At 53.5% G+C, this 22,636-nt stretch overlaps 5 protein-coding genes across 5 annotated transcripts; 2 read left to right on the forward strand and 3 right to left on the reverse strand.

The window, feature by feature from the left end:
- Window positions 1-504: 504 nt before the first annotated feature.
- On the forward strand, window positions 505-2,998 carry POX_d04926 (Sorting nexin mvp1; the record flags this gene model as incomplete). The annotated part of the gene is made up of 5 exons (XM_050113783.1): window positions 505-994; window positions 1,083-1,847; window positions 1,906-2,048; window positions 2,113-2,706; window positions 2,789-2,998. The coding sequence occupies 5 exons, from the start codon at window positions 505-507 to the stop codon at window positions 2,996-2,998; spliced, it is 2,202 nt and encodes a 733-aa protein (XP_049968734.1).
- Window positions 2,999-5,235: 2,237 nt separating this feature from the next.
- POX_d04927 (putative Na(+)/H(+) antiporter) lies at window positions 5,236-8,532 on the forward strand (the record flags this gene model as incomplete). Its single annotated transcript, XM_050113784.1, has 1 exon — window positions 5,236-8,532. One exon carries the CDS (start codon window positions 5,236-5,238, stop codon window positions 8,530-8,532), a length of 3,297 nt encoding a protein of 1,098 aa, XP_049968735.1.
- Window positions 8,533-9,376: 844 nt separating this feature from the next.
- POX_d04928 (uncharacterized protein) lies at window positions 9,377-12,761 on the reverse strand (the record flags this gene model as incomplete). The annotated part of the gene is made up of 9 exons (XM_050113785.1): window positions 9,377-9,757; window positions 9,834-10,232; window positions 10,287-10,787; window positions 10,851-11,186; window positions 11,251-11,484; window positions 11,541-12,173; window positions 12,257-12,550; window positions 12,623-12,691; window positions 12,747-12,761. 9 exons carry the CDS (start codon window positions 12,759-12,761, stop codon window positions 9,377-9,379), a joined length of 2,862 nt encoding a protein of 953 aa, XP_049968736.1.
- Window positions 12,762-13,271: 510 nt separating this feature from the next.
- POX_d04929 (uncharacterized protein) lies at window positions 13,272-15,623 on the reverse strand (the record flags this gene model as incomplete). Its single annotated transcript, XM_050113786.1, has 3 exons — window positions 13,272-15,116; window positions 15,164-15,516; window positions 15,581-15,623. 3 exons carry the CDS (start codon window positions 15,621-15,623, stop codon window positions 13,272-13,274), a joined length of 2,241 nt encoding a protein of 746 aa, XP_049968737.1.
- A 947-nt stretch (window positions 15,624-16,570) lies between these two features.
- POX_d04930 (uncharacterized protein) lies at window positions 16,571-20,190 on the reverse strand (the record flags this gene model as incomplete). Its single annotated transcript, XM_050113787.1, has 2 exons — window positions 16,571-20,004; window positions 20,097-20,190. 2 exons carry the CDS (start codon window positions 20,188-20,190, stop codon window positions 16,571-16,573), a joined length of 3,528 nt encoding a protein of 1,175 aa, XP_049968738.1.
- Between the last annotated feature and the right edge of the window lie 2,446 nt (window positions 20,191-22,636).

Consider the following 22,636-nt stretch of genomic DNA (forward strand, 5'->3'; position numbering starts at 1 on the left):
ACTCTTTTATGGGTCATAGTCTCTGTGCAGTGCTTTTCTCACGTGGAAAACGAAGCCACCTGCAGAGGAGCACCGGGCAGATGACATGTAGAACTCGACAAACTGCAAATACCACTAATATCCTGACTTGAATGACCACCTCTCAAATCGAATGAAAGAGCAGCCACAGAGGTCTGGTATAGTGTCTGGCATGGTCAGCGACTCACGAGCCTTGGCCAGACACGCAGTACATGACTACCTGCTACTGCCGTCATCACAGTGGTATTCCAGTCGGTCTGGTTCAGGCTCCTGCACGGTGGTCCGTGCGGGGCGACCACTCCAGCACGAGATTCGACTGGACTGACTTCCGCCTGAGAGCTCCGCTTGATCGTCGAGCGTGTTCGTCATTGCGGCTTACAACCTCCACACTCGCCCCGACACTCTCCCTCGGAGCTCCCCAGCAAACAATCGCTGCAATCCACCCCCCACCGAGTTGTCATTCCCCAGCGGTGCTTCCCCCCCCAGATGTCCCTGTTCGGCACATCTCCAGAAGAGCCCTCTGCGGCCACGCCCACCCAAAGGCTCAAGCCATCGCTCTTCGCGGACGAACCCATTGGCGGCTCCTCGTCCCTCTTTGCCGAGGACGCGGGTGACGACTCCTCACCCTGGAACCCGCAGAACAACACCGCAAAGCGCACGGCTCGGCGTGATCTTGTCCGCACACTGCTGCCCGTGTCTGATGTACCCGAAAGCTATGTTGATGCCTACGATCTGATCTTGAACAGCGGGGATAGGGTGGGGAGCGGCATTGGCCTCACCTCTGTGCGAGAGCTCCTGTCCAGCAGCGGCGTCAGTGCATCGGATCAGTCCAAGATTCTCAATCTCGTCGTCTCGGGTGAACAAGAAAACTCCGGCGGGCTTGGGCGGGGCGAGTTCAATGTGTTGCTTGCCCTGATCGGCCTAGCACAACACGGCGAGGATCTGTCTTTTGACTCCGTTGACGACCATCGGAAAAGTACGTGATTGTAAATGGTGCTCCCTAGCGCAATTGTGCATCTCGAAACTGCATTGCAAAAAGTTCTGACTCGCGCGTTAAACCGTAGGACTCCCGCAGCCCAGCAGCGGCTTCTTGGATCGTCTACGATCTACATCCGACCCTCAAAAGAGCGATGCCCACGAAAGATCTCAAACTCCCGAAGCGCAGCCGTCTCCTATTCAAGAGCCCAATTCCGCGCGGTCTCGGCGGTCTCGAGGGGAATTTGTCGGGGGGCTGGATTCCGACCCATGGGGCAGCCCTGAATTGCATCGCGGCCACAATCATGAATCCGGTGCCCATGACGAACGTAACGGACTTGGATACGGAAGCATGCGCTCCACGGCAAATGCATGGTCAGCATCTCGAACCCATACTAATGACCTGAATCACACCCCGACCCATGTTCCCCCGCAGAGCATTCCGGCAACCGAGCCGGCTGCAGCAGCTCCAGTTCCGCCCAGTAGTGCAGGGTCTGGATGGGGGAACACTATTGGGATGGTGCCGGAGGAAGGTGGATTCATTGGAGCTCCGCGCCCAGACCTTGGTGGTTTTGGGCCTTCGAGTGATGAGCAAGGCGATGGCACCGTGAGGCGGCCGCCCGTCGGCATCACGCGGAACACCAATTCACGTGTCGCTGAAACGGTCACAATCAATCTCCTTCCCGAAAAAGAAGGCATGTTCATGTTCCAGCATCGGAATTACGAGGTCAAGTCCGCGCGACGAGGGAGTACCGTCGTGCGTCGGTACAGTGACTTTGTCTGGCTGTTGGACTGTCTGCAAAAACGTTACCCATTCCGGCAATTGCCTCTGCTCCCTCCGAAGAGGGTTTCAGGTACGTTAAAGCGTTGGTCGAAGCACCTTCAACTTGCTTACTCACCTGTCCTTTTAAGTGAATGGTACTCACCTATCAGCCGATTCCAATTCCTTTCTGGAGAAACGGCGCCGCGGTCTTATTAGATTTACCAATTCCCTTGTGCGACATCCTGTTCTTGGCCAAGAACAGCTAGTTATCATGTTCTTGACTGTCCCAACCGTACGTGGACCCCTCTCTCCCCGCTCATTCTTCAACGCAGACAACTCAACTTGTTCCCACCCAGGAGCTTTCTGTATGGCGCAAGCAGGCAACAGTCTCGGTCCAGGATGAATTTGAGGGCCGGGCGCTTCCTGCCGACCTTGAAGATTCCCTACCTGCCGATTTAATGGATACTTTTGAGACAGTCCGCAGTGGCGTGAAACGTTCTGCCGAAATTTACATTAATCTATGTGCTCTGCTCGAGCGACTGGCTAAGCGAAATGACGGTCTCGCGGCGGACCACCTCCGATTTTCTCTCGCCCTGCAGTCGTTGACAGAGGTCACTAAGGACACGTACGCTGTTGACGCTAGTGACATCGCAGGCCTCAATACTGGTATCACCGCTACGGCCCGACATCTCTCCGCCAGTCAAAGTTTGCTAGAAGATGAAGCGCGAGCTTGGACCGACGGTGTTCTTGAGGATCTCAAGGCGCAACGAGACTGTTTGGTCAGCGTGCGTGAAATGTTTGATCGACGGGACCGACTGGCCCGCAACAATATTCCTCAGCTGGAGCGACGCATCGAAGCCAACGAGCGTAAGCTGCAGGATCTGCGTGCGCGGCCGCCAGGTACTGTGAAGCCGGGCGAGGCAGAGAAGGTGGAGGATTCTATCCTCAAGGTAAGCAATAACGTGGCGTCGCATGGTCGTCCAACATCTTGTCGGGCTCGAAATGCCAAGACTAATCCCTCTCGCCTTCTAGGACAAGGATTCCATCGTGCAGCAGCACGCTCGGGGAGTTTTCATCAAGGAGTGCATTCGAGATGAGCTAGTTCACTTCCAGCAAAGTCAGTATCATATCAGCCACCTGCACCAGGACTGGAGTCAAGAGCGTGTCAAGTACGCCGAGTTGCAGGCCGATAATTGGCGGCAATTGAGCGACGAAATTGAAAGCATGCCAACGGGGGAGTAAAAGGAATGGGGGAGCTCCTTTCACTTCACCTGAGTTCTCTGCCTGCAAGGATGAGCTGCTACAAATGCCCATCGCTTGGATTGCTCCTGAAGCAGAGTCCCCTTTCTCCTCGATGCATGGGTTGTGTGGATCGCGGGACGGTCCCGTCGGCTATGCTTCAACGGATCTCTGCTGTGCCAACCTGCGTTTGGTCATGGAAACTGTCCTAGGTCATCAAGAAAGCCTGAATAGAGGGAAGATGTGAAGAATTGCCAGTGTATCTGGCCTGGCGATGCGTGTCTTTCTGAAGACATCTCACCGATAACCAATTTCTGGGTGACGTTTGGGTCTCGTTTATGCGCTTTTTGTTTGGATTTACCGCGGTTTGCGATGATAAATGTTTTCCCCCTCCAATTCCCCTTCCAGTTTCGTGTATCTCAAGTGTTTGCTTTTGTCGGCTGTACATGCCACTATCTGCGGGTTGAACTGAAAGCTTGTGTTGCTTCGTTTAGCATTCTCTGTAATTTTCCATAGGTATCTCAACCGCCATGCAGGTGGTCAGTAGCCGACTTCCGGCCTTGCCGATTTCGGAGAACGATACCCTCAAGTGATATATCCAATCCTCTTGAAAAATGGTGGCCCTGCAGTAGAGTACATGAGTACATGCATACATGGTGATATGTATTTTACGGCTTGTACGCGTGTGTCGAGGGTTGTGTACGGTTGTTCATTCTCTCCGACGGGCTAATGTGCCGTCACTGCCGTACATTCGGCGCCTGGACGATGACAGCCTATGGATTTGTATTCACTGAGGGCTCGGCGGGGGCGTACAGTAATTGACATGGGGCCCCGTGCCCGGAAGAAGTGTTTCTGCTGTTCAGGGCGCTACAAGAGGGGGATCAAAGCCTCACTGGGTACGCCCCTGGTGTTGTGATAGGCTCCATCCAGAATCTCTTGTTGTGATTAAGTGTTCAGGTTGATTCTTGGTCGGTGACGTCCATGGGCCGTCTCGCTCCTTCGAGGCCCATAATCGAGGACCCCGGGAAAAAACATCAAGTGGGGTATTGAAGGTGACCAGCCAATGAGAGGTGCTCGCATGCCGTTTTGGGCGTGGCTGCGGGCAGGGCTGAGAACGGGCAGCCTCTGACCGCATCCATACGATACGGTAAGCTCGATACGCGCCGAGAGTACTGTCAGTGGAATGATTCTCGATTGACACCAAACGGGCCATGATGCCATGCTCTGAGACATGCTTCGTACATGTATCCCATCCGATCGAGTGGAATGTATCGCCACGCGCATGCAGGTAGAAATCCCTTTGTACTGCAATCGACACACGTGGATGCACCGCATCCGTCACGATCTCTTATTTTCCTTTTTCCCTCTGCGATCTCCATCAGCGTAACAACAAATAACACTGTCGGCGAGCCGAACCCAACCATTGAAGCTTTCCGTCTCTTGTTGATTGACCACTCCATCTCTGGTTTCCATCTGCTGGATTCAGTACTGTAGCTGTATTGGCCCTCGAACCTGCTCGGCCTGCACTCCGCTCAGCCAAGACCAATTTCCGCCCAGTTGGTGGAGACTGGAAAGTCTCGGCTGACGAATCCCGCAAGTTCCCAAAGGATTATCGGCGCTGGGCAAGTCTGACTCGGCCTGCTTGTAATCGCTTTGGCTCCATCGGCCAAGATTCTTATTCCACCCATCTACCACGCTGGTTAATCCTTTTTTTCCCTTCTTTTCCTTCGTCCAACTTCTATCCTCCCCTGATTCGATTCCCGGGTGTGCGTGTGGTACTTCTTCCTCCTCCTACCTGCAGAAGACAGTCTCGCTCGACGACTGGATTTCGGGGTACTCTCTCGACCGGCTGCCCACTCCACCACCTCGCTCGCAGCCCCGAGTCACATCCTCACGGGCGCGGCTTTGCGGCGCCGATCTTCCTCGCGACCTTGAAACATCTCGGTCTGATTGATCTGCGCCATTTCGCATAGGCTGCTTGCACGTGGCTCATCTGGGCTCGTCCAATCGTCGGCCTTTGCTTTTCCCAGGACCGTTTTTGTCAAGGCATGGGGAGCGACTCGGATCAGCGTCATTCGAGGAGGAAATCCGACTGGTAACTTGGTTGCCAAACGGCAGGACACAACACTTCAAATTTTGGTGAAGATCGAGGAAAGATTGATTCTGGAAACGGCTCAATACCGTCTACGCCTTTTTTTTGATCCATTTTCGTGAGCTGCACTCGCGCTCGGTCACTCACGATGGCTTGGGATCACCTGGATATCGACAAGCCTCATTTGGCATACATGATTCTGGGTGGCTTCACCGGCCTGTTCATGTTGTGCTCGCTCTTTGTAAAGGAGAAACTTTACATTGGTGAAGCCACCGTTGCGACCATCTGCGGTATCATCTTTGGACCGCACGCGGCCAACCTCTTCAATCCCCACACGTGGGGTAACGTCGACAAGATTACTCTAGAAGCCTCGCGTATTGTTCTTGTGGTGCAATGTTTCGCCGTCGGCGTCGAGTTGCCCAAGGCCTACATGGAACGCCACTGGAGGTCAGTTTCTTGCTTGCTGGTCCCTGTCATGACTTGGGGCTGGCTGGTGACCAGTCTCTTCATCTGGTGGATGATTCCCCCCCTGAACTGGCTGGAGAGTCTCGTTTGTGCGGCTTGTGTCACTGCAACCGATCCCGTTTTGGCGTCGTCCGTCGTGGGTAAGGGTAAATTCGCCAAGCGTGTGCCCAAGCATTTGCGTGACTTGTTGTCGGCCGAGTCCGGCTGCAACGATGGTATGGCGTTTCCCTTCATCTACCTGGGTTTCTACATCCTGCGGTATCGACCCGACGCCGGCAAGGTCTCGCTCAACTGGTTCTGTGTCACCATCTTGTACGAGTGTATCTTGGGAGCTATCTTTGGGTTTACCATCGGCTACGCCGCCCGTCACTCCATCAGGTTCGCTGAAAGTAAAAGTCTCATCGATCGAGAGAGTTTCCTGGTGTTCTACTTCGTTCTGGCTGTCTTCTGTGCCGGCGCCGGTAGTCTGCTCGGCATGGACGACCTTTTGATTGGTTTCGCGTGCGGTGTCGGCTTCAGTAATGATGGCTGGTTCACCGAAAAGACCGAGGAGTCTCACGTGTCCAATGTCATTGATCTCTTGCTCAACTTGGCATACTTTGTCTATTTTGGATCAATTATCCCCTGGGAGGATTACAACGCCCCGGACCTCGGGCTGACTCCTTGGAGACTGGTCGTTATCGCGATTCTCGTCATTCTTTTCCGTCGCATCCCCATCATGCTCGCCCTGAAACCGCTGATCCCAGATGTCAAAACCTGGCGTGAGGCGCTGTTTGCCGGTCATTTCGGTCCGATTGGTGTCGGCGCCATCTTTGCGGCTATCCTAGCCAGAGCAGAACTAGAGCACGATAGCACTCAGCCACTGCCCGAGAACGAAATCACACCGTCAAGTCTGGAGAACCCCAACGATTACTATGTTGCCAGATTGATTTGGCCGATCACTACCTTTATGGTCATTTCCTCCATTCTGGTCCACGGTTCCTCGATTGCCGTCTTTACTCTGGGCAAGCGTATCAACACCCTGACAATCACCCTGTCTTACACACAAGCCAACGAAGATGGACCCTCGTGGATGAATCGTCTTCCGCGTGTTCAGTCCATCGCCAAGGGATCGATGTCTTTCCGCAAGCCGGATGACTCCGAGGGCGCTTCTTCCGAAGAGAAACTGCCCGAATATCCGCCGGGCACCTTGCCGCCAATCGGTATGCCTGGTAACTTCCTACGCCGTGTTCGTGAAGAAGATAGTGAGACACAGTCCTCTCAGCCGACTCAACGAAAGGCTACCCGCCGACGCCGTCGCAAGAAGACCGATGGCGCCGGTGGTCCCATCAGCCAGTCCGCCATCATGCCTCAGCGACGAACGGAAAGCGAAATTGGAGAAGAATTAAACCAGGAGCTTGAACAACGAGATCGCGTGGACCGCGAATCGTCACCTCCAACGGCGGAACGAGATCGCTTTGGGCACGAGCCGGATGTGGAGGTCTATCAAGAGGGGCATGAAATGGTTGTCGAAGACGAAGAGGGCAACGTGCTCAAGGTAGAAGATACTAGCCACATGACCCCCGAGGAGCAAGCGCGCCACATTGAGGAACAGCGGAGGCGTTTGCAAGAAGACCCATCTGGTGTTTTTGCGCAATCTAAAAACGAGCCTCACGAGAAGAACGAGGGTGAGGAATTGGAAGAAGCTGTGGGCAAACACACAGGTCATCCGGTGCAAAAAGCGCGATCTCGCTGGATCAACTGGGCGGGACATGGAAAAGATCAAGCAAAGGAGAAGCCCGAGGCTTCCAAGGCACGACCCACCCCCGCCAAATCCAAGGGTGCCGATGGTGAGAAGAAGGCTCGCTCTGCGCATGCTTACCAATTTGGTAACACCATTATCGTGGAGGATGAGGAAGGTGAGGTGATCAAGAAATATACCATTCCTTCTGCCGACAAGGCTGGGAGGTCCAAGGCCAAGACCGATGAACAGCAACCCAGTAAGGACCAACCCGCTCTTCGGTCTGGTCTGAAGCGCATGGGTACTTGGTTTGGCAAGGAAGAGGAAGGTGAATCCTCGCAGACTGGGCAGAAGAAGAAGCCTGTCCCGAGGACCGAGACTGACGACTGGGCCACGGATGACGGTCTTCGTTTCACGCTTGCGCAGAGCTCTGAAGTTGATTCTCGGGGCATCGGTCACAAGGGCCGCCGCATGAACAAGCATGAGTTCTTCCAGCAGATCAAGGGCCTGGACGCCAAGGCTCGACGTGATGTCGTGCAGAATACCGATGCTCCTTCCCATATCAAAGAAGCCGCACACAAAGATGTCAAGCAGTCTGAAGATCGAGAACGCCGTCTTTCTGCAGCTGCAATGGCTGCTTCGACAGGGGCAAAGCCACCTGGGGATGGGGAGGACCTCGTTTCCGAGTCCGCAACAGACAGCGAAACCGACGAGGATGAAGAGTATGTTTCTGACGGATCTGAGGGAACTACCCCCAACGTGGCGTCGTCCTTGGCCAAGTTTACCCGCGGCAGCTCTGCTCAGGAGCGCCGCAGCAACCTGAGCCCAGCGCCGATCCGTCCTCGTGAGCGCCAGCGACGTGACTCGGATGATGATGGTACAGAGCGTATCCCCCCTTCGCGGTTGCGTCGGGAGGCCGGTTTGGCTCCCACTCCACGTCAAAACGACGATGAGACTGGCGAGACCCCGGCAGAGCGACGCCGCCGTCTCGCTGCCCTCGGCGAGATGGACAGTGGTAACTCATCTGACTCGGAAAGCGACAACGACCTAGCAGTCGTCGAAGAAACTGAGAACGAAGATGAAGAGGAGCCCATCACCACCCCGGGTAAGGTCCAGTTCAGCTCCGACGCTAGACCTTCCGACCCTCCCTCCACCGAAAGTGCTGAGCAGTCGACTTCCTCGGGTCTCGGATTTAGCCAATTCACTCGCGGTCATCGACCTCGCATTTCATGGGGAGGCGAGAAAGGTCGGGAACATTGATCGAGTCTAGTCACCTTCACAGGTCCTCGCGCACACACAACACAAGCCTTTCCACTTCTCCTCACTTGACCAGCCTCTCCTGTCCTACATAATGCGGGTTTCCTTGGGCAAATCATTATTAGCCGCCACCAGGCGCGCGAGATATGCCCTGAATTGTTCTGACCCCCCTTGATTTTCCTTGGTCTATTTGCTATGCCTTGCTGCTCTGCTCTGCCGACTCTTCGTCTGACGAAGTTCGAACCATTGAAAAGCTCGAAGAAGATGACTTTGAATGACTTTCACTGTTGATAATTATCATTGCGTGTATTTTTCTTTCTATTCATGATTGAGCTAGTGAGACGCGTTACATGGAAAGTGGATTTCCATTCATATTGCTAGAGCTGAGCGACAACCTTATTCTGATTCAATGCGTACTTGACTTGCTTTTTGTACATATCTCATAGCTGAAACTAATTTCTCCTTTGCCTGTTTACCGACTGCAAGTACTGTTACGGATGTATGCCATACCTACTACCCTGCTCGCCCTACTAGCGGGAGGTACCTTGCCTATGACCTATTTCCCACGACTGTCATATTCCTGAGAATCTCCTAGTATTCCAAAAGGTATGGAACCACCCATCCCTGGTGCATTGGTATCAAATTCAAAACAACAAATCAAAACTACTCATTTCCATGACTTGACAAGGGCAAAGGGGGACCTTCTCTTCTTCCACACGGTGAAACCCCCCACCACCACACAGAAATATCATATCACGACCATCTTGCCCAATCGAACAATTCGTTCCTGTCCACCCGTCAACCCTCTTGACCCTTCGTCATAAAATAAAACGACTCGTCCCCGCCATCACCCATCCATCGTACTCGACGCTCTCATCACCCCTCTCCCAAAGAACTCACTCACAACACCAAATCGATCTTTCGACCTTGACAGCTCCGCCTTGAACAAGTCATGTTGATCTGCGGAATCGATCTGGCGCTGACGAATCGCCCGCAGCGTGGCGTTGGTCGGTGCACAGACGGGACACTGGGCGTCCTCGTCGACGCGGTTGAGGCAGCGCTCGTGGAAAGAGTGACGGCAGAGGAAGTGGATCGTGGGAAGATCGAGGGTTCCACCGCAGGACTGGCAGCGACGGGATTGGAAGACGACGGGCTGGGTAGCCAGGTTGTCGAGTTCTTGTTTTTTGGCGGCTGTTTCGGTCTTGTAGCTGGAGATCAAGCGTTGATTCTGTTGAAGAAATTAATTAGCGGAAAGGTTCTCGAAATGGACTTTTGGGGGAGGGGAAGGCTGGAATGACACCTACCGTTTTGATTTGCTTGTCTTCACTTGCGATATTGTCGCCGAGGTACTTCTTCAGTCGTCGCATTGTAATCACCGCATTGTTGCTGACGGCTTGAATCACCTGGAGCGGAGAGAGCAGCCCATCGTCTTGAATACGCTGCAAGACATTGTCCAGCTCGTCGCCAGCTTCTTCGAGGATCTGCGGGCTCGAAGCAAAGTACGTCAGGGCATCGATGTACAGCTGTGGTTCATCGGGCCCATATCGGTGCAGCGCTTGAATGGCACCTTGCGTATCCTTGGCGGAGGTGAATGAGCGGAAAATGTCAAGTCGCAAGCCCTCTTGTTCACGGACAAGCGTTGAGCCTTCTTTGAAGCTTGAGAGATCCGAGAGTAGAAGAACGTTTGAGGTGGAAATGGGAGTCTGATATGCATTAGTTCCAGTGTTTCAAAGTCCAAAAAGAAAGAGCGGTCCTACCTCTTTGTCTTCGATCAGCTTTTTCGCCTTGTCTTCCCATTTTTGCCGTTGGGTCGAGTCCTTTGTTGATTTGGCAGCATCGAGATACATCTCAAACAACGTCGTGAAGAGGTCCACCTGGGCCTCTTTTGAGAGTCCCGGCTCCTGCGCAAGAGTCTCTAGGAAATCGATGAAATTGTGCGGGTGATCTACAAATGCTGAGAACGCCGTCCGCGGCTTTGGGATCTCATATCGTGGGGGCAGCTTTGGTGCTGGTTCTTCCTCAGCCGGGCTTGTCTCCACCGCAGCCTGCGAGCTCGATGGCCCCGTCACATAACGAAGCGGAAGCAAAGAAGCCAGGCTTTGGAGTGTGCTAGTGGGCTGTGCTTGGGGTGCTGGAGGGGCTTCCACGGTGGTTCGCGGTCGATACTGGCCTGTGTAGTACGCCTTGAACAGCTCTGTGGTCTCTGCAGAACAATGATTCAAAAGAACACGTGCATATTTCATGAGATTATGGTAGGCCTGTTCATGTCAGCGCTCTTCTCTAATCCTTGCAGTGGACTCGGTTGGGATTCGTGTACTTACTCCCTCCGGGCTCAGTCGCCAAATGTACTCAACCGCCTCGGCATACTTCTTTGAATCCTCGATCAAGATATCCACGACCATGTCGTTCTCGCCATGTTTTGTGGCCAAGAAGGCCGCTTGTTCAAAGTAACCGCCCTGGCGACACATAGCAATAGCCGTCTCGAGATCAAACTTGAGCTCACCAGGAGCTTTGATGAACGAGTCCAGCTTCGTCGTATCTTTGAGCTTCGCGTAGCAGTTCAAGAGAAGTGTGGTGTGATCGACGGTTGCACGGCCATGGTCATGGAGCTCTTCAAGGTACTCAATTAGATTATGAATTCGTTGTGTGTCCAAGTACTGACAGTTTTTCATAAGTTAGTCTTTCTTTTCTCCTTCCTCGTAGCCGAAAAGGGGCTCTTACTTTTCGAATGACCTGTGAGGGTTCAGTATTATCAATTGCCCGGAGGTACTGCTGCATGGCCGTGTCGTAATCACCCCGTTGGTACAAGAAGTCCCCATATCGTCGATAGATAGCGTTTTGTTGCAAAGGATCAATCCCAATCTTCTGGGCAAGATTGATGGCCAAAATGTAAAGATTGCGCTCGTAAAGAATCTCAAGTCGTTGCTGAAGGTTTTTCTCGCGATATCGGTAAAGCTGTAGCAATTCTCTATTAGCATCAAATAAAGACAAGCGGGGAGGCTATGACAGACCTTGCCCTCCGTCGTCAGTAGAAAAAGATCCCCCCATTCTACGAAAATGCGCTTCATGGGCGAAAGTAGTGACTCGGTGTGCGCGATAAACTTCAGATCAGTGTCGAGAAGGGTAAACGTAGTAGTGCCGAGAATCTCCTCTGCAGGAGTGACCCCATATCGGCGCAGTGGATCGGCTTTCACAGAAGTGGCCTTGGGCGGGCACACCAATGCGACATAGTCATGAAACGCATTAATGGATGTCTTAGGGCTCTCAAACGCATAGCTCGGTCCACGGCCACGAGGTCCATAGTTGTAAATTGCATCTTCTCTCGCGATCAAAATCTGGCCCGTCTCTTGATCAAGAGTCATGCAACCCAATGCGCAACCAGTATCTTCCAAGACTCGCGCGGGCTGACCTTGCCCCCGACCCGCGATTACGAGCGTCAAAATCCGGCTTGTAGTCGAGATATAAAGCAGGCTTACTGCGCCAATCTGCGTTTCGAGGCCGGTGATGGGTTCTTCCGATTCAAAGACGATTCGCTGTCGTGCGCCGCGATCGTGAATAAGGTCGCCACGAATGATGGTCACCGATCCGTTTGCGAAGCCGACTGCGACCTGTGAGAGATCGTCGACGATTGCAACCGCAGATATCTGTCCATTGTAGTTAGAAGGGAAAAGGAAACACAAAATATTCTTCCTTGATCGCGCGCGCTCATTGCGATTCTCTTTCGTACCGGAAATTGTCTCCTCGCATTCTGAACCGACACCGTCGACAAACACTTGGGTCCTCCATCTTTCTTTTCCGTATCAAGCGCCCAGACTTTGAGAACAGGTTCGTTTAGGAGATCCTCCGCTATTGTGACCAGTAGCGACGTTCCGGCAATCTGCTTCATATGCGTAATAGACCCGGCATCGTGCGCTTTGAACGAACGGAGGATTCGAAACGATGAGGACACGATATGCACGAACCCATCGACGGTACCGACAAACAAGTTCGCAGATCCGGTACACAGACTAGCCAAGTCAGTCTACTCAAGAGAGTCATGGTCAGTCGATCTTCGAGGCAAGTCACTTGGTGGTTTGGGGAATCGCAATCTTACCCCGAACAATGCGGAACTGTCTTCCGGCAATTTCACCGGAGTCACATCGACAAAGTTGAACGCTTTCCACTGTCTCTGGCTTAGCAATGTCTTTATCAGAGGTTGGAGACAGTAAGGTGCATACTGATGTCAATGCCATTTGGACTGCGAGTCATGAGAGGAGACAGCACACACCCCGAGTCGGAGTTGGAGCTGGGCGACAAAGGCCGGAGCTTCCCCCGCTGGACGCTCGGACCACCCGCGCCGAGGTCGCGGAGGGTCGCCGAGCGGTGACGGGGCAGAGCCTCTTGCATCTACACATTTGCTACATAGTCATGTTGGTCCAATCTTTGAGTTTCTCCATGGTAAGTGTGATCGTCTTTGCTGAGAAAGACGTTTCAATTTTTTAGCTGTGCAATATCACTACCAGTATATCAAATATACCTAACAAAAACTCCATTTCGTAACAAGTCGTCTCATAGTTCAAGGTACTTCTCAAAGCCCAGAAAATGCAATGCATGAGTCTTGAACCAGTGCAGGTCAAGATCAGATCGTAGCCCCTCGGAAAAGGAGAACAGAAAAAGAAACTGCCCGCTATGCCAGCTAGTTTTCAATCTAATAACAATCATATAATGGTATGTGCAGATCTTGCTTTGCAAAAAGGAATCCACTACGCTGGCTTTGCGGGCTGACTGGGACGTCCAATGTCCTTCATAAAGTCAAAGCTCTGCTGTAGCCAACTGCCCGCGTCCGCAATCGCCTGGCTAAGATCAAAGCTCTCCGCGCCTTGCGAGGCAGCTTGCGCGTCCTGAGCTGTCGCTGGCGTCGAGCCGCTGAGAGCAAAGGGGAGAAGGGTGCCTTGTGTGGTCGACTGGCGGGTGAGAGAAGGATGTGCAGGGTGATCAGAGGTTGGAAGAGCTGTACGTTCATGTACCTTGCTAGGCGACGAGTCGATTCGAGATCGATTCGAGGCCAGATGTGTGGTTGAAGGCCTTTCGGGCTCCAATCGTCTGTGCTGGTCTGGCGAGAAGTCTGGAATAGGACGAGCCTTTTTCTCGCTGCTGAAACTGTATGGAGTCACAGACTCAATTATATGCTGTGTACTGATAGCTTGCATTCTTTCCTTAAAAGGGATCCCTGAATCCAGTCGAGGATGATCCATGGTGGCTGGAGCGTTATATGGTGTTTCCCGCGCAAGAAGTGACTCCTCGTGTGGCTCGAGAATAGTGTCTTCCGGTTCCGCTAGGGGTGGGAAATCCGGCTCGGGGCTCTCCAGGTCCTCTTGAAAGGATCGCTGAGCCTGAAGCAGCGCCGCCTGAGTCGAGAGTTGGGTGTCCGAGTTTTCGACGGTATTCTCCGCTGTGTCTGGCTTTGGCATAGCGGTAGAATGCAAGGAGGGTATGCGGTAAGAGATTCCTGGATGGGTTGGCACACGCTGGGCAGATGGCAAGTTCTCCAACGTGTCCTGCTCCGTCGGTGCGGTTGAAGTTGCCAGCTCATTCACAAGCCGCGAGCCCTTGGTGGTATGTTCATTTTGCTTGTTGGGGATGTCTTGTTGATTTTCAGATGCCGGCGGCTTCACGATTTGGCCATGACTTTGAGTACTTTGATCACTGATTTGGCATTCGTTGCCCCCGGCGGATGAAGGAGGACCAGGAGACCTTGCTGGCTTGTCGGGAATTGTCGTTTCATTTCTAGCCTGCGCAGAGAAAGACTGCCTCGCGTGTCCAGCGCTGCGAGTCACGGCCGCACTTGATTCTGAGGCCAGCCCAAGAGCGGAAGGTGTTCTGCTCTCATTTGCGATCGGTGTTGACATCCTTAATGGGCTCAACTTTCTCATGGAGTTCACTGGAGCAGGAGAAGAGCGATAGGCGGCATTTTCCGCGTCCGCCTTCACATCTTGATTTTCTTGGAGCCATCTTCGATACTCAAACCGTGGCAACTGGGAAGTCGAAGAGACGACACGCAAGGATGCCGCCGGATTCATTTCCGCGTGGAAAGACATGTCGTCTTTCGATACAGGCTTCGCGGCCGGGCTGGTCCTCGCAACCTCAGAGGCCGGGCTTTGTCTGGCCAGGGCTTTCTGAAGGCCCGCAGATTGAGCCAGTTTGACAGAGTCGTCAACTGCCAAATTTTCCCCATCGAATCCCTTGCTCGATGCCCGAACACTCGTCGCTCTGCTTCGCATAGGAGTCGCGGAGTCCCGTATCTCTATATAACGTGAGATACTCGCCCTTGCTTTACTCCCCACCTGTCGGGACGCAGTCTTGGGCGTGGGAGAGCTAGGAGGCTCGATATGTGTGAAATTCATGCGCCTGCCATCTTTCTTCAACCACTCCGCGTTATCGCCGAGACTAAATGAATGGTCTGTCATTTGCGAAGAGGCCGTCTCTTTCTGTTTCTTTTTGGCTCGAAGCTCCGTCCGTTGCGGTTCATCGTCCGCAGGTACTTCACGCACTCTTTCTTTGCCAACTCTGACCCGTGCGGGAGAGTTGGACAGACCGCGGTATGTGAGCTTCGTGGCAGACTCGTAGCCAGCTCTGTTTTTGCCGTTGCATTTACACTTCCCTCCTGGCGCACGACGGTTTCTTGCACCGCATGCCCCACGCTTTCGCGGTGTTTTTTCCGCAACTTGTCGATCTTCTTGTTGCTGATCGAATTGCGATCTTTCCGCCATGGATTCCTCCAACCTTGGTCAAACGGACCCTTGAGAGATGCGGAGAGGAGAAAGAGTGGCCGGCCTTGAAGATACGACTCTGCCAACTTCTCGATGCGCTGGTATTTGGCAGTCCGCTCGGCGTCGTTGAGCTCGTCATCCGACGCCGGCAAATCTTGGCTTATCACATCGTCCGCGGGGGCTCGCACGTCTCGAGGCTGAACGGCGAGACGGGCCGCGGATAGGGCATCGAGGTTGACTGTGGACGAAGCGCTCCGAGGTCATGCGGAGTGAATCAGTTGCCGCGGTGAAGGCATGCGGACGGGAAGGAGAAATGTCGGGGGCTGTTGTAGGGTTTGTCGTCATCTCTGAACGTACTTGACGTTAAATTGAAGGTATCGCTGGCACTCAGATGATAAGATTGGCGCCTGACACGCGAGGCACTTTACGCGTGAAGCCGTCCCAGCAACGGCGGGACCTGCTCGTCCGACCTCTCGTACTGGTCACTTCACCAGGTACTTAGGAGGTACCTACCCACGGGTACTCCTCTGCCAACTCAGACAGTACTAGTACTTACTTAGCCGGGGGGATGATTATGTAACCGAAGGAGGAGCTGCCGCCCCGTGACCGTCCGTCACATTACTATGAATCTCACGGATCCAACCCGCCCGTCAGAACATGCGCCATTGTAGCCTCGAATAAATACTCGGTTCAGTATGTGCTATTTACGTTGTATACCCTCACTTTCCAAGATAGATATATGATGTTAGCTTTCTCCGTAGAGATAATCATGCGATGTATCAATTAAAGAGCCAAATTCCCCAGATGGCCAACCAGGTCCACTGCAGCCGAGGGAGGTACCTATAACAAGATTACTACACTCAAATAGATCTTCCAGAGACATGGAGTCCTCGATTTGAATCCTTCACGGGCCCAAATTTTCCAAAAAGAACGAGTAGAGACATTGCATTGCGTCTATGGAAGGGATTGGTCGGGGGTATCGTATCAATATCGAAGCAGAGGTGTAATGTTAAGACATGAGATAGGCACGTTTAGTGTCCATAGTACGACGCGCACGAGACGGAGCAATCCGCGGGGGATAACAATGCGCACAGACAAAGAGATCAGAGAAAGACACCGAGGACCGCCCTGCAATGCTCTGCAATGGGATTTGATGGGTCATATCGCCATCAGACAACTGACAAAACCATCCACGAACAAGACGAATAAGACCAAGAGGGTAGAACAGAGAGGGGCCGTGTGGAATCCAAAAAAGGCAATAATCAATAGCAAGAACAGAGAGAGAGTCATCATTAAGAAGTCATCATAATCGCGTGGGAGCAAGATTGCTCTGAACGCTCCTTCATCCGCATCGCCTGCGCTTCCAGCGAGCGCGCCATCAGTTTCGTCACCGGCCACACCGCCGCTCGGTCGAGCAGGCTGGCGGTAGCAATCAATAATTTACATCCGTATCCACCCTCCACCACACTGGGTAATCGTTGCATCACGCTCAGAGCAGACATAGTGTTGCTGTTCTGCACGGTGCGCTGCATTTTTCTCTCAATACTTCCAAGAATCTCCTTGATTTTGTCAATGAGCTTGCAATCCTCATCTTCCAAAAGCATCACACCCGAGACCTGTGACAGGTCGACATCATCACGGCCAAGCATGCCCAAGTACGGGCCGACGCGTTCTTGAACGGTGGTAATCCATTCGGCCAGCACCTGAGCACAGTCAAAGGCACACATTGCACATTGAATGGGAAGCTCCCGAGAAGAGAACTCGGCGAATGTGTTGCCAAGCCGGTCCGACATGGAAATCGAGTCGGCGGCATAAAAGGCAGCTTTGCGAAGATGCTTCTCGCGTTTGGATTGACCAGCCCTGTACATGTTGGAAAGCGACTGCATGGACTGGTCTTGAGTCTGACCGTTCGAGAGCGTGAGTTCACCGACTCCCAAATCATTCGTCGATCCTCGCCGAACATCCATGGACCCAGTCAGTGACGGGTCCAAGACATCATGAATCGCTTCCTCTGTCTGATGAAAGACATCTGTTCCCCGCGCGAGCTCGTCCGCCATGCCATTCCAGTCGCGCTGCCAAAACGCCTCCTTACACCGACCCAAATTGACAAACAATCGCACGTAAGCTAAGTCGAGTAATGGGATGCTGTCGGCGGACAGCGGCCCTGCACCAAACGGATTGGGTCGCTCGAGGCTATGCACGGGATTACTTGCCCAAGCTGCCTGCCAGGCTCGCAATGCTGGTTCGATATGGGATTGCATGGCTTCGGTCTCTTGAGTAGTCCATTGCCGACCCATGTGCCGTTGTCTCGTCTCCCAGATGTAGTTGTGCAGTGAGTAGATGAGGACAAGACAACCAAAGGTGCTCGGGCGATTCTCGGCGTTTGTCGGATCGTCCGTACTACCGCCGCCGAAGAACAGGTTTGACGACTTGTTTTGCTGTTCCCGTTGACTGGCTGTCAAGAGAGAGGTCAGAGCAGCCGAGAACGACACTCCTCGTTTGGCAGAAGACGATGCACCCATATGTTTCCATGCTTGAGGTGAGTCGGCGGCCCACAAATCCTCCTCACATGGAAGGTCCAAACGAATTTCAGAGTTGGTCAGAGCAGGAGCATGATTGTACGCGGAGACGAGAAAGCTTGAAAGGACGAAGATTGCGTAGAGTGTACGTTTCCGTTCCTCAACCATCTTCCAGTTCAACCACTCGCGCTGCTCTTGAGACTGGCTGGATGAGGGCGAGGACCAGGTATTTGTGCCGTTGAAAGCTGAACTGAGGTGGTCTTGTGGAAGGTTCTTGGGATCAAGGTGATGCGTCAGCTCCGCAGCCCGAGCGAGGCTGACAAGTGCGGCGCAATGGGTACTAGCAATATCGGCAGATGTCTTGTCTCCGGAGGCGTGGCCGTAGATCACATTAAGCAACATCGCTTGAACAAGCCAGAGAGGAGTATTGTGAACAGAGTTGTCGCGCGCTGACTGAGAACGGCACAATGCCGCAGACATGTCCGCCTTGCGACGCTCCTCCAAGTACAATTGAATCATCTTTTTGGCGGCCTCAAAGAGTTCTTTGGAGGACGCTGTTTCATATTCGTAAAGTGCGCCAATGGCGGCCATGGAGAGGATCAGGCAGCCGCCACCTCCTGCGACACCGGTAGAACTGAGGTTGAGGTGTCCGCTCGGGGTGCGCAAATTACTTGTGTACTCTGGGGCTTGGAAGTTGAGGGTGGGGATGTGGAGGAATGGCAGATGAGGATGGAAATAGGTGATGTAGGCGGAAATATAACGTTGCATATCTGATGTGCTGGGAAGCTGACCAGATGTGTTCAAACCGGTTGAGCGAGAGAATAGCTCACGGCTATTGAGAAGACTGGAAGCGGGTTGAGAATACTTGCGGTGGTTGAAGCCAGTGGGTTGCGACATGCTCGCTAGTAGAGCCTGTCGTGTGGAGTCTGTAAATGTATCCGTTGAGAGTGTGGAATGTTGATTTCGTAGGGCACTATTCGGGAAAGGAACGTTGAGAGGATTAGGAGATTCTCCGTTTGTTGCCATTGAGGATGAAAACATACTCTGCGAATGTCCTCCCACGATGGGCTGGCCGACCGAGGTCATGGAGGGAGGTGTGGCATAAGCCTCTGCGAACGGATTCTGGGTCATCAACGACTTGGGTGACACCGTCTCTGGCGGAATTCCCAATTCATTCAGGGTCGTCGGTGAGAAATCGATGGCGGACTGGTTGGCAGATGCCGCAGAATGTCCAGGGAAGGGATTATGCCAGCCATTTGAGATCGGGATGCGGTTGGGGCCATCCAACATTGCCTCACTGATCCCACTTTGGCTACCTGTGCTCATCGCCGATGGGGACGATTCGTCGATAACCGACTCGTTACCGTTCCCTAGCGCGACGGCAGCGTCGAAGCCGTTCATCCAGTCAAAGTTGATCTCTTCGTCCATCATGGAATCCGGATGGGTCAGTCCCTGATTTTGGGGGTGGCCGAACGGAGATGAAGGGGAGTCACCAAACCCCTGAGGAGAGCCTGCAAAATGCAATTGGGCGGGATTGATGGTGCTGCCGTGACCCATCAGCATACCATCAATGCCAAGGTCGAAGCTGCCGTAGACCGGAGCCGTTCGGAGAGCACCCGTCATGTCCATCGAGAGACCTGAGGTCTCCAATTTCGGCAGGGCATTGACGGGTGGGTGACCGGAGCTGAATCCCCTGTAATCTAGGTTTGAGCCCAGTGAAGTACTCAGGCTAGCATGGTACGCGTGGCCCGGCTGGCCCGGTGCAGACGAAGGGTTGCCTCCCTCCGCAAGGCCGAGAGCCGTTGTGTTGATATGGCTAATGGTGTTGGCGCGGGGTCGCATGGAGGCGGCGTTGTTGGCGGTCGAGTTCTTGCGCACACGGTTGGCACCCGCTCCTGCGGCACCGGTACTTTCGCGGCGGCCATTTCGGGGTCGAGAGGAGGGTGTTGTTGTCATGTGCAGTTTCTGCTGATGCCGGAGCAACAGATCACGACGAGCGAAGCACCGCGCGCAGTCGGGACATTCAAAGGGCTTCTCCTTTGTGTGCGACCGCTCGTGACGCTTCAGGTGCTCCAGTCGCGCGAAGGATCGGCCACAGGTTGTGCAAACATGCGGTCGCGGCTTGTCTGTTTTGGGAGGGGGGTTATTGCCATTGACGCCGGTCTGTCCATTGGCCTCGGTCTGCTTTTTTGACTCTTTCGACGGGGCTGTCGACAACGAAGAAAAGAACGTTCAGAAACTTGCGGAGAGCGATACCTCGGGGTGGACCTGTCGACAAAATCAAAGGTGGCACACTTACCAGGCATGTTTCCCGGAAGCTCATTAATACTGGCGAGATCCGCCAGTTGAGGGCTTTGGTCTCGTTCGTGGCCAACCATCGCATCTAATAGCATACTACGAAAAATATATCGAATGATCCCTGAGAATCGGGATCAAAAGCACCAGGGTTCAGGTCTGTGAGGCAGGAAGTGTCGGTCGGACTCGCTCGCGAGCAGGTAAAGAAGAATAAATGAACGGGGTTATCAGAATGATAAACGCAACGTCCTTGCCACTCGTTTCGAAGGGTACCAATATAGCGGGTCGATGGTGGTGGGAGTAGCGAATCGGTTTAAGAAGGGGAAAAGGGTCGCATAAGGGATCTTCGCGCGGTCGCAATGACATCAAATTAGCATCTTCGTTGAGCATGGAACCGAGCGTGCGCAATAGGAGGATGGAAGAGCAGAGCGACCGAGTTGCACTCAATCTGGCCTCGTCCGTTGGGACCAGCCCAGGGTAATGAGCGAGGCTTATCATGGGCAGTGCCGGGGTAGTGGACATGGACCCACCACATTGATTGCGAGCGGGAGGAACTTAGCAATGGGGAGATCCGGTCCAGGAGAGAGCAGCGACGAGGCTGCCAAGACTGTATGAGCTTCAGACCCTTTCTGAGAGCTCTCTGACGAGTCTCAATGTAGGGAGACATGCGACCAACAGGCAAAGTGAAGGGAATTGATCAACGATTCACGCAGTCTATGAGGGGGAGGGGAGCAGTGGAATCGGGGGCATCAGTCAGGCAACCGGGGGAACATGTCTGCCTACCATGAACGAGTTGGAAGAATAGAAGACGAGGTACGACCGATCAAAGAGGGATGGCTCACTGGAAGGCGAATCGCGGTCGAGTCGAGTCGAGATATCTAAAAGCGGCTGCCCATTGAAAAGCCTCAAGACAGCGTGTACTCCTCCTCGTTCCAGTGAAGGTTTCTGGTCACCACGAGAGGCCGAAGCACGGAGCAATTGGGGGACGCCGGAGATAACCGAACACGCGGGCGATTGCAGAGATGCACGATCAACGGCGCAAGGAGTGAACGATATCAGTGAGGTCTAAAAAGACGGGATTGCAGACGAGAGGTTAAAAGGATGCTCGGGGGCGAACATGCGTGAAGGAAGTGGGAGATGAGAAAAGCTGTCCCAATAGTAAATTGCCTCCGAACGATCACTTGAGAAGAGAGCGTGCCGCCGTACGGGTACGGTGCTGGCCGTCCAGGTACCTAAGTACTCGCCGTATTCGCCCTGGGGACACACGCTTAGGGGGGAATGGCGGTACGTACCTCTTACGAGGGAGCTGACCCAGCCAAGGCCTCCCAACGCAGTTTAGCGTAGGAAACGTGGTGCTGTCCGGCCGGACGGTAAGGGCCATACCGTTTGGATGATTGGTATTGGGGGGGAAAAAAACGGGCCTGATCCGGCCACCGCGATCAGTCACTGGCCTTACCTGTATGGATCCGTTGTTGAGAGGACAGGATGTGGCAGTACTGTACAACACCATACACATGTCCTGCACGAGTGCATTGGCCAGGGAGTACTATTGACCGGTGCAAGCGTCGCAGGTTATGGCCTTCGCAACCAGACCTGGTCACCTCGACGTGGAGCCAAAACATCTCGGGCTGGAACACAGCCGTGGTGCCTCGTTTACCCGGAGACTCACTGAGAAAGAATCAGAGTGAACGACTGTACCCGCAATACAGTGAAGGACCGAATCGTCAAAAAAAATCCAGTCTGCATGGGTGAGCTTCAACTCAGAGGGACTGCGAGCAGAAGGTTAGCGTGGGTCCTGTCCGAGACTGTCCTCCCGATAATGCCTATCAATGGAGCCTGAACCGGTACCTCCATGTGGACACTGAGACAGTATATTGAACGAGACAGAATCCATCCGTATCCTAATAATAAATCCGTTGAGATCGAATCACTGATCGTGTCACTGTATCCGTGTCCAGTCCACTATCCAGATGCACAGACGCTCAGAGGGGTGTATCGTAAGGCGTGAGTGTGTATAATAATGTAACTTATGGCAGATCCCACTTGTCGAGGTGGATCCCCCCACGTCCAATGTACATGGACTCGCGGTCCCAGGAGCCAATCGACCGTCGTCGATTGTCGACTGAACCAGCCCAGACCATTCAAAGTGCTTCTCAGGTGAGCCTGAATGGTATAATGGTAGATGGCCTATCCGAAACGATTGGCTGGTCGCCCTAGTCTTCCGGAACCGGTGTAGCCTCCTCAGTCTTGCCGCCACGCACTGGCTGTATCCGTCGTCCGCCCGGTCTTCAAGTGATCTCAACATTGGCTTCCCAGTTGGGGTGCCATCCAACCCGCGCTCGGGCGATAGAGTTTATGCAACAACAATGAGTGGATGAAGAATTCAATTATCGCGCAATCAAATGGCTGGACGGCAGTGGCGCCAGGAATGATCTTTGTTGCCACAGGATACAAGAACCTTCGTCGGGTAGGTTCTCTTCCATTGAGGGAATGTCCACGGGGAGAAGATTCCACTGGAATAGAAAGAAACGGGTCTGTAGCCTT

This window comes from Penicillium oxalicum, chromosome IV (assembly GCF_001723175.1).
Source record: "Penicillium oxalicum strain HP7-1 chromosome IV, whole genome shotgun sequence".
NCBI lineage: Eukaryota > Fungi > Ascomycota > Eurotiomycetes > Eurotiales > Aspergillaceae > Penicillium > Penicillium oxalicum.